The following is a 16,833-nucleotide window of genomic DNA, read 5'->3' as shown; positions in this document are numbered from 1 at the left end:
CATGTGTGTGAGGGCGGGATTCCTGTGTAGGTCTCACCCCCAGTGTCCCCCTTCCCTCAGGCCCAGATTCCCCCCGTCCAGCGCCCACACGCGGTGCTGGATTTTTTGGCCCTGGGCCCATTGCCCACCGAGGTGCTGGGGGACGTCAAACCCACCCACCGACCACCCCACACAGAGCAGGGCTCCAGCAGGGGGCAGCCCCCCCCGGGCAGATCATGAGCCAAATCCCCGACTTCCCCCGGGCGTGAGGGACGGGGACTGGGATGGTGAGGAGAATGGAGAGCAAATTGAGCATGGGGGGGAGGGGTGTCTTGGGGGCACCCTGACTGCCCCCACCTCCAGGGTCTGGGTACCCCGTCTCCAGCCAGGGGCTGTGGTGGTACCGGTTGCCCAATGGGGTCATTGCACCAGAGCTGCAGAAGCGGCCATGGTGCAATCCGGCTGAGCAGCGCGGGGGAGAGGGGGGGTTATAAATTAGAGGCTCCCCACACACACACTCCCATAAGTGACTGAGACTCACCCCCTCAGACGCACTGCACAGATCCCAGGGGATTTGCGTCTCTCCGGCAGCCGGGCTCTCTGGGGCCATGGGGGGCCCTGGGGCAGAACACGGGGTGCTGGTAGCGGCACTGCTGACAATCCTGGCTTCTGCTCTGCTGATCCCAGGTACCAACAGCCTGGATTCCTGGGCTCCCTGGGAGGGGAGTGGGGGCTGGTGGGTCAGAGCAGGGGGGCTGGGAGCCAGGACTCCTGGGTGGGGGGGAAAGGGGGTCTGGTGGTTAGAGAGGGGGGGCCTGGGAGCTGGATTCCTGGGTTCTCTCCCTGGCCCTGGGAGGGCAGCGGAGTCTGGTGGTTGGGCGGGGGGCTGGGAGCCAGGACTCCTGGGTTCTCTCCCTGGTTCTGGGAGGGGAAGGGGGGGGGCTAGTGGATACAGCAGCAGGGGGCTGGGAGCCAGGATTCCCCCCTGCCTAGCCCCTAGGGGGAACAACCTGTGGTATTGTTGTTTCACTGGCTCAGGCATCGCTTCTGTTGTGAGTGCACACGCAGAATTCTAGACACACACCACTGCTCACCTCCCGCAACCACTACCACACAGAAGGACCCACAAACTATCACATGCACAGACCCACCACAGCCCGCAGAGAAATACAATCTCACACACACACAGAGCAGGGCCTGTCTCCTCCAGCAGGGGGAAGCATGGGCACACACACACCCACACCCACACACACACACAGAGCAGGGCCTGTCCCCTCCAGCAGGGGGCAGCACACACACACACACACACACACACACACACACACACAGAGCAGGCCCGTCCCCTCCAGCAGGGGGGAAGCAGGAACACACACACACACACACACACAGAGCAGGGCCTGTCCCCTCCAGCAGCGGAGCAGGGGGAAGCAGGGACAGACACACACAGAGCAGGGCTCAGCTCCTCCAGCAGGGGGCAGCGCGCGCGCACACACACACACACACACACACACACACAGACACACACACAGCAGGCCCGTCCCCTCCAGCAGGGGGAAGCAGGAACACACACACACACACACACACACACACACACACACACACACACACAGAGCAGGGCCTGTCCCCTCCAGCAGGGGAGCAGGGGGAAGCAGGGACAGACACACACAGAGCAGGGCTCAGCTCCTCCAGCAGGGGGCAGCGCGCACACACACACACACACACACACACACACACACACACACACACACACCATGTCTGTCTCCCCGCAGAGACTGTCTCCCTGCGCTGTCACAGCCACAGCTCCGTCCTGCTCCGCGACCGGGGGGGTAAACGCCTCGACAGCGTCATCACCCCCAATGGCACCGAGTCCTGCGCCCCGGATCACAGCGCCTGCATGGAAGCTGCCATCACCCTCAGCGCAGGTGACATCCTCGCGGTGCAGAGAGGCCAGATACCGGGCTCGATGGGCCCAGGGGCCTGATCTAAGGGGGCAGGAAGGAGGCCAGATACCGGGCTCGATGGGCCCAGGGGGCTGATCCAGGGGGCAGGGAGGAGGCGAGACACCAGGCTTTATGGGATCATGGGGCTGAAGTCAGGAGGTAGGAAGGGGGCAGGATTCTGGGGTAGATAGGCCCATGGGGCTGATCCAGGGGGCAGGAAGGAGGCCAGATACCAGGGTAGATGGGCCCATGGGGCAGAACGCAGGGGGGCAGGGAGGGAGCAGGATGTTGGGATAGGTGGGCCCATGGGGCTGATTCCAGGAGTTCCCCAGAGATGGGCCCCTCCCCAAGGCCTGTGGAACTCCCTGCTACTGTCTTCACCTGCCTTTGGCGTGGCTCTTTCCCCCCAGGGGGCATGTCTGTGACTCTGATCCAAAGGGGGTGCAGAGCTGGACACCCCAAGGGAGGGACCGAACCCCTCGCTGTGCCCAGCAGATTCCTCCACATCCAAGTCGATGTCCACTACTGCCAGTCGGACCAGTGCAATGCCATGGGACTGGGGCTGGGGAGCCCCAGCCAGGGCACAGGTAACGGGAATGGGGAATGAGACACAGGGCCTGTCCCCTGTACGGGGCGCCGGCTCCCATCAGGCCCCATTGCAGGAATGGCTGGCTCGGGGGGCTGGGCAATGGGGCAGGGGTCTGTCCCCTCTAGGGGGCACCGGCTCCCATCTGCCCCATTGCGGGAATGGCTGGCTCGGGGGGGTGGGCAATGAGGCAGGGGTCTGTCCCCTCTAGGGAGCTCCGGCTCCCATCTGCTCCATTGCGGGAATGGCTGGCTCGGGGGGGTGGGCAATGGGGCAGGGGTCTGTCCCCTCTAGGGGGCGCCGGCTCCCATCTGCCCCATTGCAGGAATGGCTGGCTCAGGGGGGCAGGGAATGGGGCAGGGGCCTGTCCCCTCTAGGGGGCGCCAGTTCTGATCCGTTTCTCGTTGCAGCTCCGGCCCCCAGCGGCCCCACCCAGTGCTACGCTGGCCTGAGCCTCAGCCCCCAGCCCCACACTCTGGAGCAGGTGACGTGTGACGGTGACAACGCCCGCTGTTACCACGGCAACGGCACCCTCACAGCAGGTGGGTGGGGTGACGCTGGGCTTTATACCCCAGCAACACTGGCTCCCCCTGCTGTCCTTGGGCTGCATTGCACACATCCCCAGCCAGTGACCGGGATGGCACTGCTGGCTGGGGCACTGCCTGGGTCAGTGCGCTGCCTCTGGCCCCCTATGCGCCCCCATACCCGCCCCATTGCATTCTGGGAAGGTTGGCCCAATGCCTCTCTCCCATGGTACCCAATGGCTGCCCCGTTGCACTCCCCATGACACCCTCATGGCACCCAATGGTCACCCCACTGCACTCTGGGAAAGTTGCCATGACAACCACCCCTTTGCCATGGACCTCTCAATGGCTGCCCCCATTGCATTCTGGGAAGTTTGGCGGGATGCGTCTCTCCCATGGCACCCTGGGAAGGTTGGCGTCCCTCTCACACATGTCCCCTTTGTGCCCCCAGGGAAGCTCGTGGTGCCCATCTTCGTGTGGAGCTGCCAGGCTCCATCCTGCGCCGTGCCCCCCAGCCGCCACGTCGGCCCCCTGCAGCTCAGCCAGGCCGGCGCCTGCTGCACCGGCAGCTACTGCAATGGGCAGAGAGCCCTGGCCCAGGTCTCCATCCACCACAAAATCTCCTCCGTTCCCGTCAGCGACAACCCCCTCGCCTACGCCACGGCCAGGAAAGACCACAAGCAGCCTGGGCGCAGCCACGGCACGGCGCCCACGGAGCCACGTGACCCAGACGACCACACGGAGACAGACTATCCGGACCGAGACGTCACCAGCTCCTACGACCGCACGGAGACAGACTATCTGGACCGAGACGTCAACGGCTACAACAGCACGGAGCTACCCAACCCCCGCTACAAGGGGGACCTGCCCCCCAGCACCCGCCCCCGCTCCCACCCCACTGAGCCTGGCAAGAAAATCGGCTACCCCAAATCCACCGTCCGCCCCGCCCACAAGCAACCCAATCCCGGGGCCCACGGCTCCCAGGCACCCGGCCTACACCTCTGCCCTCTGCTGGTGGTGCTGGGAATAGCCTGCCTGGGGCTGTGATGGGGGGCTGGGGGCCAGGACGCCTGGGTTCTATCCCCAGCTCTGGGAGGGGAGTGGGGTCTAGTGGGTTGGAGCAGGGGGCTGGGAGTCAGGACTCCTGGGTTCTCTCCTCAATTCTTAGTAGCTATGAGGAAGTCACTCCCCCTCCCCGCCACATTACATGCCTCGGTTTCCCCACATTTAAAGGGAGGGCTCCCAGCGATGGGGGGGTCGTGCCCCATTTCCCTGAATTGCTGCTGATGCTTTCAGTCCACATTAACCCTTTGTGGGGCCCCCTGCCCTGTGCTTCCCCCCCCACACACACACACACACCCTTATCCTGTTTTTAATAAAGTCTCTTACTCACAAACCCTTGCATTGCCCAGCTGGTCACTTTCTGGTGGCCGGGGTGGGGGGGTGACAGGAATCCTGGTACCAAAGCCGTGAGGCTGCTGGCCTGGGACGTGTCAGGTGGTTCCGCTTAATTCTGTAGCCCCCCGGCCCCTGCCCCCCGGTCTTGTGCCGCTTAGATCCACCACTAGGGGGCACCCTAAAGACTCTTGCCCTCGGCCCACACCTCCACTTCAGGTCCCCCACCCCAACCCATAGCAGTATAGACGGGAGGGAGTGAATTGGGGTTCCTCCCCCACCCTCCCGTTCATTAGTATGGTGAGAAAAAAGGCTGGGGCCCTTTAAATGTAGAGGAGAGCTGAAAAATGGACCCAGGCATCTGGGTGGGACTCCAAATTAGACAATTCTATTCTGACCCCCCCTCTCCCCCACGGCCTCTTCGTTAAACAGCTGCCCTGCCCCAGAGACAGCTGCATCCCAGCGCCGGCGAGGGGTCCCTGTGTAGAAAGCCCCCCCAGATGGATGATTTCCCACATGCTGCCGACATAGCAGCTTCTGGCCAGCCCCAGCCTGCCTGAGTGTCAGAAGCCAGCCGGAGGGACGGGGGGGCGAGGGGTGGGGAGCAGGCGGCTGGGGGCCAGCAGAGGTGGAGGGTCATTCGCAGGAAGCAGCCGCTCCTTGGCCGTCTGGCCGTCCTACCCTGTTGCTCACATAGTTTGCGACCACAGAGCAGGGCTTCGGGATCCCCCATCACAGCCACCCCCTGGCCCAGCCGAGCCCCTCCTCTGGAGCCCAGCACAGGCCAAGCCACCATGCCCCATGGCAGAACCAGGGTGTGGGAACTGGCACCGCCCTGTCGCCTGGCATCGGCTCTCCTGATACAGGGCACTGGGGCAGGTTAACGAAGCCCAAAAGGAAGGGGAGCTGGGAGCCCGGACTCCTGGGTTCTATCCTGGCTTGGGGAGAGGAGTGGGGTCTAGGGGTTAGGGTGGGGCAGGGCTGTGAGACAGGACTCCTGGGCTCTATCCCAGCCCTGAGAGGAGAGTGGGGGCTAGTGGTTAGAGCAGGGGTCTGGGAGCCAGGCCTCCTGGGTTCTCTCCCTTGCCCGTGCCCTCCTTGTACATTGGATGAGCCCAGCAGGGCAGGTGCTTGGGGCTCTCAGCCATCAGCCGTGGCGGCCCCACGACTCTCTGCTTCTCCTGCGCAATCCGGTGGTGAGAGGAGGGATGGGCCCACCCGGCCCAGGGCCAACGAACAGACCTTGGACCCCAATAATCTTGTGCCCAGCCCACTCCTGGGCACTTTGCAAGAGCCAGACACCCGGGGGAACTTGGGACACACCCCAGCCTCAGCAGCTCCCTCCTTCTGCTCTGCTGTCATAAATCCGCTTCATGTCCACCTCGATGGGATAAAGGGCCCCCTTCCCCTCCTGCCATCGACACTCTGCCACTGTGCAGTTGGCCCCTGGCTGCCCCACCCCAGAGGTGGCCACATCTCAGTGCCAGGCAAGAGGTCCCTGGGTAACCAGCAGCCCTGCCCCAGAGGTGGCTGCATCTCAGCACCAGGCGCGCCATCCCCATGCGGCATTATGTGTCTCTGATCCCCGGTTGCCCCACCCCAGAGGCGGCTGCATCTCAGAGCCAGGTGAAACATCCCAGTGTTATGTTTCCAACCCAGAAGCTAGTTGCTTTGCTCCTGTAGCTATTCCCTCCCCTGCTGGGGCCCAGCAGAGGGGACATGGGGGGAGAATCACTCAAAGACAGGGGCGTCTGCAGGGTGCCACCCACGGCCAGGCCTCTGGCCCTTTAAGAAGGATGAGGAGCGGTTGCCTGGCACCCCACGTTCTCTTAGCAACGGGATGCTGACACCCTGGTTCCCTGGGCAAGCTGGGATGGAGATTGAGGCTCTAGGGGGGCGGATGGGGGCTGCCCAGCGTGCCACCCCTGGCAACTCATGCTAAGCAGGGCTGGGCTGGGTCATGGCTCAGATGGCAGGGGGCAGGGCTCAGCAGGGGGCACTGCATTGCAGGGAGTAGAGGCCAGTGGTTAGAGCAAGGACGGGCGGGCAGACGGGACAGGTTGCTGGGAGCCAGGACTCCTGGATTCTACCTCCAATCTGGGAGAGGAGTGGGGTCTAGTGGGTAGTGCAGGGGAGCTGGGAGCCAGGATTTCTGGGTTCTCACCGTGGCTCTGGGAGGGGAGTGGGGGCTGGTGGTTAGAGCAGGGGGGCTAGGAGCCAGAACTCTCTCCAGTACCAGCCTCCTCATCTCTTCCTAGGGGATGCCAAGGTCTCTGTGGTTGCTGCAGACTACATCCAGAACCTCATCACCGTTGAAGAGAAGGGGCATTGCTTCCTGGGGTGCCCCACATCCTCTCCAACACCTACCCCCCCCCCACACACACACACACACGCACACACACTGCTGGCACGGTCCACTCACAGACTGTGACAGGGAGTCTGGACGCTCATGGGCTGATCCAGGGGGCAGGGAGAGAGTGGGATACCAGGGTAGTCAGGCCATGGGATGATCTGGGGGGAAGGGAGGAGGCGGGATACTCGGGCAGATAGGCCATAGAGCTGATCTGGGGAACAGGGAGGGGGCAGGATACAGGGTAGATGGGCCCATGGGGCTGATCTGGGGGGCAGGGAGGGGGCAGGATCCCAGGGTAGATGGGCCCATGAGTCTGATCTGGGGGGAAGGGAGGGGGCAGGATCCCAGGGTCGATGGGCTTGTGACACCCGGGCACCCCTACATCCACCACTGTCATACAATTCTGATATGTCCTGCACAACGTCTGCTTTGCGAGCTATCATTCTAGAAGTCTGAATCTGTTGCACATTAATCTCCTGGTAGGTTGCATGTACGGAGAGGTACGAAGTTTGGCTACACGCGTGAACTGAGACATGTCGTGAGGGTGGGAACACGCCCGAGCAGCCTTTCGGGTACAACAGGAAACAGGCCAAACGCTGTTGATGGCGTATTGAGGAAATACACAAGCCCAAGGATCACCTCCAGGTTGTGGTTGGTTTGTTTGCTGCGTGATCTGTTTGTGGTCACTTATAATCACTTCAGTTCGCTCTTTTGTAGCTAATCCACAGGGTTTATCTGAACCAGAGGGGTTCGGAGTGACGTGTCCGCTTGGCTAACGCAGGCTCTTTGCCCCCTTCCCCACACCGAGGGGGGCACCTGCACTGTCCAGGTCCCTGCGCGGTGCCAGACGGGCCCGTTCAGGGTCTATGCTCCAGCAGGGGTGCCAGGTGGGGGAGCAGGAGGTTGGGGGCTTCGGTAAAGCACTCAGGTAACTCAGTTGGGTGGGTGGCGCAACCTGCTGTCGTGTTGGGGGATAACAGAGCCTGGAGAGGTGGGCTGAGCCAGCCCCTCCGAACAATCAAGGGGGCACAGCAGTTCCAACAGCTCCCAGACGGCACCCTGGGGGGTACAACCCGTCACCGGGCCCGTGGGGCCGATCCCGGGGCAAGGAGGAGGTGGGACCCCGGGGTAGATGGGCCCGTGGCGCTGATCCGGGGCCCCCGTCCCTCAGTTCCCACTGAATACCCTCGGCCTGGCCGGATGGGGCAGCTCCGGGGTCTCCAGCTCAGCCACTGCGTGTTTACAAAGAAATCCTCAGTCCCCACATGAAGCGCGATCGGGCTGGAGAGTTTGGGGGGGGGGCGGCAGTCGCCAGCCATGCAGGGGCCCCGTGACTGCACCTAGCAGGGACAGCGACAGAGTGACAGGTATTAAAGAGCCCGGGGCAGCATCTCCATGGGGGCTGTGTTGCAGCGGGGGGCAAAGGGTGGGATTCTCTGGGGTGCCTGGGAGGAGCTGGGCATGGTGGGAACTGGGGGGACTGGGATACTAGGCCGTGGCTGGCTCGACAGACCTTATAGTGCACCCAGGACTGGGAGGGGTCCTCTATAGGGGGCATCTCCATCCCCTGCCCTGATCCCAGAGCAGGCCCAGCCCCCCCAGCAGCAGCACGGGCAGGGACAGCCCAGGCCAGGGGCTGGCATTGGCGGGGTGGTCCAAGGTGGGGGCTGTGCGCGAGGGGCGGGGGCTGGCCGTGGGCGCCAGCTCCGGCGCGTGGTTGCACAGGGGCTGAGCACAGCAGGATGTTTTCTCGAGCTGGATATTCAGCCAAGGGTCTCCCGGCGTGACCGATGCGCAGCCCTGTGCCTGGCAGGAGCGGAGATAGATGGGGACCACAAAGTCCTCTGGGAACCCCAGAGAGAGAGGGTCAGACTGCTGTCTGTCTGTCCCTCACCGGACGCACCCCACCACCCCGCCGGCCACGTACACAGCCCTCCAGCCAGCCAGCCCTGTACGCATCTATATCCATCCATCCATCCATCCGTCTGTCCATCCGTCCGTCCATTCATCCACTCCCCCATCCATCCATCCATCCGTCCATCCATCCACTCCCCCATCCATCCATCCACCCATCTGTCCATCCGTCCGTCCATCCATCCATCCGTCCGTCCATTCATCCGTCCGTCCATTCATCCATCTGTCCATCCATCCATCCACCCGTCTGTCCATCCTTCCGTCCGTCCTTTCATCCATTCATCCACTCCCCTATCCATCCATCCACCCATCCATCCGTCCGTCCATTCATCCACTCCCCCATCCATCCATCTGTCCATCCATCCATCCACCCATCTGTCCATCCGTTCGTCCATCCATCCGTCCATTCATTCATTCATCCACTCCCCCATCCATCCGTCTGTCTGTCCATCCGTCCAACCATCCATCCAGTCCCTTCACCCACACACACCTCTCCATCCACCCATCCCCCTCACCACTGGCTGGCTGGGGGATGTCCATCTAGCCAGACCTCCCATCCCACCCCCATGTGCCCCCTCACCAGCCCTCCCTAGGCCTAGACACGCCCAACCAGCCATTGGGATGCCTCTCGCTCTAGCCAGCCCTCTCCCCAGTGCCACGGACAGGGCCCTCCAGCTGCACTTCTGGGCCTGACCCCTCCAGCAACCCCCACCAAGCCAGCCAGTCCCTGGCCTGCAGCCCATGCCCCATTCCCTGATCCTACCGTGCTGGGAACCCAAGAGTCCTGGCTGCCCCCCACCCGGCAGCCCCAAGGCCAGCCCTCCCTACCGATGGTGGCCGTGCCTGTCCCTTCGTAGCACAGCGGGTTGTCGTCATGGCACTGGCTCTGCTCGGCACGGCGTAGGGAGCAGCTCTCCGGGGTGGTCCCAATGCAGGTGTAGCACAGGAGGCTGCTGGAGGTGTTGTCTGGGAGCACTGTGGGGGGGGAGGGGAAAGGGGTGAGGAACCAGCCCCCCTGACCTAGACAGAGTGGGGGGGACGGCGGGACGAGGGAGATGCAGAAACCCAAGCTCATCAGACACCCCTTGGTGGGGGTGGGGGCCCGAAGGTGGGGGGAGAAACCCATTAGGACCTGAGCTGAGACCCAGAAAATCAGTTCACACAGAGCACCCCAAATAGCTGTGGGTGGGATCGGGTCTGGTGCCCCCTGAGCAAGCCAGTCCCTGCCTGGGGCTGGATGAAACCAGGCGCTCCATAGAGGGTACAGGCCCCTGCCCCATTTCCCACCTCCTGAGCCAGCCCGTCCCTGCCTGGGGCCGGAGGGGATCTGGCGCCCCCAGCAGGATGAGGCTGGTACCTGTGGGGAAGGCTGGGATGCGGCTAGTGTCCCGGTACCGGTGGTTACAGCGGCTGACGTTGCAGGAGCGGACGTGATAGTAGTTGGGGAGATACGGCCCGTGGCTGATGCCAGAGAGGTCCCGAGACGGTGCCGTGTGGCAGCCCTTCTTCATCACCACCAGCATCCGCGGGCCCCCTGGGAAGACGGGACCCCACCGCGGGAGAGTGAAGGGGCAGCAGGGAGTTCCACAGATTCACACCGGCTCATCCCCCCGGCCACCCTGATATCCCCCCCAGCTCATCCCCCTGGCCACCCTGATATCCCCCCCGGCTCATCCCCCCGGCCACCCTGAAATCCCCCCCAGCTCATCCCCCCGGCCACCCAGATATCCCCCCCGGCTCATCCTCCCAGCCACCCTGATATCCCGCTCCCTCTTGCCCCCCCCAAGATCAGCCCCACGGGCCCAGCCACTCTGATATCCCACCCTCTCCCGCCCCCCCAGGATCAGTCCCACAGGCCCAGCCACCCTGATATCTGCCCCCACCCCCAGGATCAGCCCCACAGACCTATCAAGGCCGGTATCCCTCCCATCCCAGATCAGTACAATGGCCCCATCTAGCCCAGTATCCTGCCCGCTCCCAGCTCAGCCCCCTGATGATCCCTCGGGGAGCGGCACAGTCCTGGGATGCCCAGCTTCTGGGCAGCATTACCGATGCTCAGGGCGATCAGCCCCTCGGCACAGACGTTCTGCGCTGGCCCGCAGCTAACCTTGGGCACCTTGTCCAGGGAGAAGTTGCCCGTGAAGGCGCCCCTGTAGCTGTAGCACTCCAGCCCGACGGCCACTAGGAGAGAGGAGAGGATGGGACAGAACCCAGGAGTCCTGGTTCCAAGCCCCTCCAGCCCCACTCTAACCACTAGACAGCAATCCCCTCCCAGAGCTTGGACAGAACCCAGGAGTCCTGGCTCCCAGCCCCCCCCCGCTCTAACCACTAGACCCCACTCCCCTCCCAGAGCGAGGAAGAGAACCCAGGAGTCTTGGCTCCCAGCTCTAACCACTAGACCTCACTCCCCTGCCAGAGCTTGGACAGAATCCAGGAGTCCTGGCTCCCAGACCCACCTCCTCTGACCCACTAGCCCCCACTCCCCTCCCAGAGCTTGGGAGAGAACCCAGGTGTCCTTGCTCCCAGTCCCACTCTGCTCTAACCACCAGCCCCCACTCCCCTCCCAGAGCTCGGAGAGAACCCAGGCATCCTTGCTCCCAGCCCCCCCCTCTAACCACTAGCCCCCACTCCCCTCCCGGAGCTCGGAGAGAACCCAGGCATCCTGGCTCCCAGCCCCCGACCCCACCAGTAAGCACAGGACCCCGCTGGACTGGACTCTGTGGGGACGTGTCAGTACCTTGGAGCAGCAGAGCTGCGAGCAGGGAGCAGAGCAGCGCCCCCTTCAGGACCTGCCTGGAATCACTGGGCTGCATTTTCTTGGACACTCCCCACTGTTCTGCAGGAAAAGGGTTAACATGGGATCAGGCCTCTCTGTGAGGTGAGCCAAGGACCCAGGAGTCCTGGCTCCCAAACATCCCCCACTCCAACCCACTAGACCCCGTTCCCCCTGGGGCAGAGGATTGGGGTGTGGGGGGGTGAGGGCTCTAGCTGTGGGGCTGGGCTCTGGGGTGGGCTGGGGCTGGGCTGAGGAGTTTGAGGTGTGGGAGGGGCTCAGGGCTAGGGCAGAGGATTGGGATGTGGGGGGGTGAGGGCTCTGGCTGTGGGGCTGGGCTCTGGGGTGGGCTGGGGCTGGGATGAGGAGTTTGGGGTGTGGGAGGGACTCAGGGCTAGGGCAGAGGATTGGGGTGTGGGAGGGTGAGGGCTCTGGCTGGGGGGACGGGCTCTGGGGTGGGCTGGGGCTGGGATGAGGAGTTTGGGGTGTGGGAGGGGCTCAGGGCTAGGGCAGAGGATTGGGGTGTGGGGGGGTGAGGGCTCTAGCTGTGGGGCTGGGCTCTGGGGTGGGCTGAGGCTGGGCTGAGGAGTTTGGGGTGTGGGAGGGGCTCAGGGCTAGGGCAGAGGATTGGGGTGTGGGGGGCTGAGGGCTCTGGCTGGGGGGACGGGCTCTGGGGTGGGCTGGGGCTGAGATGAGGAGTTTGGGGTGTGGGAGGGACTCAGGGCTAGGGCAGAGGATTGGGGTGTGGGGGGCTGGGCTCTGGGGTGGGCTGGGGCTGGGATGAGGAGTTTGGGGTGTGGGAGGGACTCAGGGCTAGGGCAGAGGATTGGGGTGTGGGGGGCTGAGGGCTCTGGGGTGGGCTGGGGCTGGGATGAGGAGTTTGGGGTGCAGACAGGCCAGAGAGGAGGACTCCCCCCAGCTCTCTCCCCACCAACAGCAGTGAGCTCTGGGGGGGGACCCCCTTCTTCACCCCCTGCACCACACTCACCCCCACCACTGTCACTGCACGTGCTCCTAGGGCCCCTCCCAGGTCCAGGAACCGCCCCGGGGGGGCTGCCATCACGTGGGTGCCTCCTCCCCTCCTGCTGCCCTTCACTGTAGTCTCCCTGGGGGATGGGGCTGCCTGGGGCAGGAGCGGTGCCTGCGGGCGGGCGGGCGCGGGAGGGTCCCGCCGGAAAAGGGAAGGGTCTGGGGGGGAGGTCAGGCTGCCCTGCCTGTAGTACGGGTGGGCACTAGGACCCTGCGGGCCGCAGTTGATGCCGGGAGCCAGCTGAGCAGAGGCAGTGGGGAGCTGCGGGGCAGAGACCTGGGGGCCCCCGGAGGCGGGTGCAGCCAGCGCGGGGCCGGGGTCTGGCTCGAGGGTCCAGACCCCTCTGAGAGCTGCCAGGCTCCCCCAGCCGAGCTCCCAGCCCGAGCCCCACGAGCCAAAAGGCGTGGGGCGCCCCACGAGCCAAGAGGCGTGGGGCGCCCCCCAGACGCCTGCAGCCCATAGGGGCCCTTGGGAACAGCAGAGGACCCGGTTGTAGCCCATCCCTGGGGCAAGGCGGCAGCACCGGGCGCTTCCCTGAACCCTCCTCCCTCTACCCAGAATAGGGCCCGCTCCAGCCCTCCCTGCTTGGGGGGAGCAGCGGGTACCTGGCTGGGGCTCAGCGAGCTTCCGAGGCCCAAGGGCTCCTCTGTGTTCGGCGCTGCAGCTCCAGACCCCCGGGCTCCCACGGGCCCTCTCCAGGTGGCTGCTCCCTGAAGGAAGCCACATGACAGGACATTGCCCAAGAGCAGCTCTTGCGTTGGCAAAAATAACCTGACAGCAGACCGGGCACAGCCCCAGAGCCCTACGTCCTCCCCCCGCCCCGCCTCGCCTCTGCAGGAAATCGCCTTGCAGCCACACGCAAACCAGGACAGAACCCAGGAGTCCTGCTCCCAGCCCCCCTGCTCTAACCACCAGCCCCCACTCCCCTCCCAGAGCCAGAGAGAGAACCCAGGAGTCCTGCTCCCAGCCCCCCTGCTTTAACCACCAGCCCCCACTCCCTTCCCAGAGCCAGAGAGCGAACCCAGGAGTCCTGGCTCCCAGCCCCCCTGCTCTAACCACCAGCCCCCACTCCCCTCCCAGAGCCAGAGAGAGAACCCAGGTGTCCTGCTCCCAGCCCCCCTGCTTTAACCACCAGCCCCCACTCCCTTCCCAGAGCCAGAGAGCGAACCCAGGAGTCCTGGCTCCCAGCCCCCCTGCTCTAACCACCAGCCCCCACTCCCCTCCCAGAGCCAGAGAGAGAACCCAGGAGTCCTGCTCCCAGCCCCCCTGCTCTAACCACCAGCCCCCACTCCCCTCCCAGAGCCAGGGAGAGAACCCAGGAGTCCTGCCTCCCAGCCCCCCTGCTCTAACCACCAGCCCCCACTCCCCTCCCAGAGCCAGGGAGAGAACCCAGTAGTCCTGGCTCTCAGCCCCCCTGCTCTAACCACTAGCCCCCACTCCCCACCCAGAGCTGGGATAGAACTGGGATACTGCCTGGAGTACTGACCACCATTCGCCCTTAGAGGGCGCTCACACCACATGACATGGCCTGCACTGAATTTGCAAGGCCTCAGCAGCCACCAAGAGACCCTGACGTCCCCCCTAAGTCTCAGATGCTCTGGGACCCTTGGAGCCAAGTTGGCAAGAGAGCCCAGCCCACTCCAGGCAGGGCCAGCTGAGGGGAACTGGCCCCTTCCTTGCTAGAGATTGCCCAGTGTCGCCCATGCTTGGCTGTGTGAGCGGGCGCCAGCCTCCTCGCCTGGTCCGTGGTGCTGCCCACCCCTACCCCACAGGGAGAGCTCCGGGAAGGGGACGTGGTGGGGATGTGGTCACCTCATCTCAAAAAAGATCAATAGGAATTGGAAAAGGTTCAGAAAAGGACAACAAAAATGATTCGGGGTATGGAACGGCTTCCGTATGAGAAGAGATTCATAAGACTGGGATTTTTCAGCTTGGAAAAGAGACGGCTAAGGGGGGATATGAGAGAGGGCTATAAAATCCTGACAGGTGTGGAGAAAGTAGATACGGAAGTGGTGTTTACTCCTTGTTATAACACAAGAACAAAACAAAGAAAAGGCAGTATTTCTTCATACAACACACGGTTAACCCGTGGAACTCCCTGCTAGAGGATGTTGTGAAGGCCAAGACTATAACAGGGTTCAAAACGAACACAATAAGTTCATGGAGGATAGGTCCATCGGTGGCTATTAGCCAGGATGGGCAGGGATGGTGTCCCTAGCCTCTGTTTGCCAGAAGCTGGGAATGGGCGACAGCTGGATCACTTGATGATTCCCTGTTCTGTTCATTCCCTCCGGGGCACCTGGCATTGGCCACTGTCGGCAGACAGGAAACCAGGCTGGATGGACCTTCGGGCTGACCCAGTCTGACTGTTCTTATGTTTTTATTAGGAAGAGCTCGTCCTCCAGGTAGGGCCAGCGGGCGAAGTGAGCCCAGGTGCCTGTTTCCTGCCCAGGCTCCCCGAGCAGCAGTCACCACCAGTGCCCACCCATAAGGTCAGCCCTGCCATCTGGTGCCAGCGACTGGGGGAAAGCCACCCACTGCAATCCCAATGGGGCACGTCCAGCCACTGGGGAACCCGGCTGAGTGCCGTGGTAGAAACCAGCTCTCTGCACGTAATGCAAAGCGCACTCGAGGCAGGCAGTGGAATAGAACCCAGGAGTCCTGGCTCCCAACACCCCCTGCTCTAACCACCAGGCCCCATTCCCCTCCCAGAGCTGGGGAGAGAACCCAGGAGCCCTGGCTCCCAGCCACCACCCCCCCTCTAAGCACCAGACCCCACTCCCCTCTCAGAGCCGGGGACAGAACCCAGGAGTCCTGCCCCCCAACCCCCCTGCGCTAACCACTAGACTCCACTCCCCTCCCCCCCGAGTCAGGGAGAGAACCCAGGAGTCCTGGCTCCCAGCCCCCCCACAACCAACTCGATCCCAGTCCCCCAAGGACAGATCCTTGGAGTGCTGTAGATTCACAGTGCTGTCTCTGCCCTGGAGCCAGATGGGGCTGGTACCCCCTCGAGGGGAAGGGCCTCCTGTCCCACCCCCTCCCTCTGAGTCTTTCCCTGGGTGTGTCTCTGTTTCCTGGACCTGGGACAAGGGGGGCCCTGTGCTCCCCACACCCTGGCCCCAATGACTCAGGTGCTGCCTGGTACCGGCTCTGGGGAAGGGAAGGATTCGCCCTGGAGCAGGTGAGACAAGGGAGGGGCAGCTGCGTGTCTGGACTCGGGGGTCTGTTCCCAGCTGCACCCCAATTTCCTGGATGTAGGGCCTGTTCCTCCCCTCCCCCAGCTACCTCCTTGCTGGGCCTGAGCAGCCTCGGGGTCCACCCCGACTAGGATCGGGGTCCTGGGTGGGGGCTGCACTGCAGGGTGGGCAGAGCTACCCAACAACACACACACAGCACCCCTCCTGCACACAGGGCCGCCCAAAGGGGGGGACAAGTGGGGCAATCTGCCCTGGGCCCCACAGGAGCCCCCACGAGAGTTTTTTGGGGCCCCTGGAGCAGGGTCCTTCACTCACTCTGGGGGCCCTGGAAAACTCTCATGGGGCCCAGGCCCCCGGAGCTTCTTCTGCTCGAGGTCTTCAGCAGCAGGGTGTCCTTCCACTCCGGGGCGGAAGGACCCCCCGCTGCCAAATTACCACAGAAGCAGGACCTGCCACCGAAGTGCCAGGTCTACGGGGCACTTCAGTGGTGGGTCCCGGAGTGGAAGCACGCCCCACTGCTGAATTACTGCCGAAGTGGGGACCCCCCGTCGCCGAAGACCCCAGGTCCCCTGAATCCTCTGGGCAGCCCTGCCCACACACCTATCGAAACCTCTTCCTTCCCAGAGCTGGAGAGAGAACCCAGGACTCCTGGCTCGCAGCCCCCTGCTCTAACCACTAGACCCCACTCCCCTCCCAGAGCTGGGGAGAGAAACCAGGAGTCCTGGCTGCCAACCCGCCCAGCCTGCTCTTATCACCAGACCCTGCTCCCTTCCTTGAGCTGGAACTGAACCCAGGAGTCCTGGCTCCCAGCCCCCTTGCTCTAACCACTAGATTCCCCTCCCCTCCCCGAGCCAGGAAGAGAACCCAGGTGTCCTGGCTCCTAACTTCCCCTTCCCAGACCTAGAATCAGAACCCAGCCCCCCGCTCTAACCACCAGACTCCACTCCCCTTCCAGAGCTGGAAAGAGAACCCAGGAGTCCTGGCTCCCAGCCCCCCTGCTCTAACCACTAGACCTGCTGTCTAGGGGGCTGGTTGCCACACATATGAGCACCCATGTTGGCTGCGTGTTTCGTGACTCCTCCGGGCCAGGGCTGAGGCTGGGCCCTCGGTGCCAGCTCATGCCAGGGGCCAGGCGCTGAGTC

General features: G+C 63.7%; 2 protein-coding genes across 2 annotated transcripts; one reads left to right on the top strand and one right to left on the bottom strand.

Annotated features, from left to right (window-relative positions):
* Positions 1-492: 492 nt before the first annotated feature.
* LOC127038025 (ly6/PLAUR domain-containing protein 5-like) lies at positions 493-4,474 on the top strand. The gene is made up of 5 exons (XM_050930350.1): positions 493-666; positions 1,749-1,901; positions 2,330-2,506; positions 2,916-3,047; positions 3,481-4,474. The coding sequence occupies exons 1-5, from the start codon at positions 588-590 to the stop codon at positions 4,074-4,076; spliced, it is 1,137 nt and encodes a 378-aa protein (XP_050786307.1). The 5' UTR covers positions 493-587; the 3' UTR covers positions 4,077-4,474.
* A 3,764-nt stretch (positions 4,475-8,238) lies between these two features.
* Positions 8,239-13,169, bottom strand: LYPD5 (LY6/PLAUR domain containing 5). Its single transcript, XM_050930361.1, has 6 exons — positions 13,102-13,169; positions 11,429-11,530; positions 10,741-10,872; positions 10,049-10,225; positions 9,520-9,666; positions 8,239-8,621 (listed from the first exon to the last, which is right to left on the bottom strand). Exons 2-6 carry the CDS (start codon positions 11,502-11,504, stop codon positions 8,323-8,325), a joined length of 831 nt encoding a protein of 276 aa, XP_050786318.1. The 5' UTR covers positions 11,505-11,530; positions 13,102-13,169; the 3' UTR covers positions 8,239-8,322.
* Between the last annotated feature and the right edge of the window lie 3,664 nt (positions 13,170-16,833).

The sequence above is a fragment of the Gopherus flavomarginatus genome, chromosome 20 (assembly GCF_025201925.1).
Source record: "Gopherus flavomarginatus isolate rGopFla2 chromosome 20, rGopFla2.mat.asm, whole genome shotgun sequence".
NCBI lineage: Eukaryota > Metazoa > Chordata > Testudines > Testudinidae > Gopherus > Gopherus flavomarginatus.
This window is presented reverse-complemented; position numbering and strand designations above follow the sequence as displayed.

Excerpts from the sequence above, each read along its gene's own strand:
- LYPD5 (XM_050930361.1), bottom strand. The coding sequence starts at position 11,504 with ATGCAGCCCAGTGATTCCAGGCAGGTCCTGAAGGGGGCGCTGCTCTGC. Across the intron at positions 10,873-11,428 it reads CGCAGCTCTGCTGCTCCAAG|TGGCCGTCGGGCTGGAGTGC; the intron begins GTACTGACACGT and ends CCTCTCTCCTAG. Across the intron at positions 10,226-10,740 it reads GCTGATCGCCCTGAGCATCG|GGGGCCCGCGGATGCTGGTG; the intron begins GTAATGCTGCCC and ends CCGTCTTCCCAG.
- LOC127038025 (XM_050930350.1), top strand. The coding sequence starts at position 588 with ATGGGGGGCCCTGGGGCAGAACACGGGGTGCTGGTAGCGGCACTGCTG. Across the intron at positions 667-1,748 it reads TTCTGCTCTGCTGATCCCAG|AGACTGTCTCCCTGCGCTGT; the intron begins GTACCAACAGCC and ends GTCTCCCCGCAG. Across the intron at positions 3,048-3,480 it reads CAACGGCACCCTCACAGCAG|GGAAGCTCGTGGTGCCCATC; the intron begins GTGGGTGGGGTG and ends TTGTGCCCCCAG.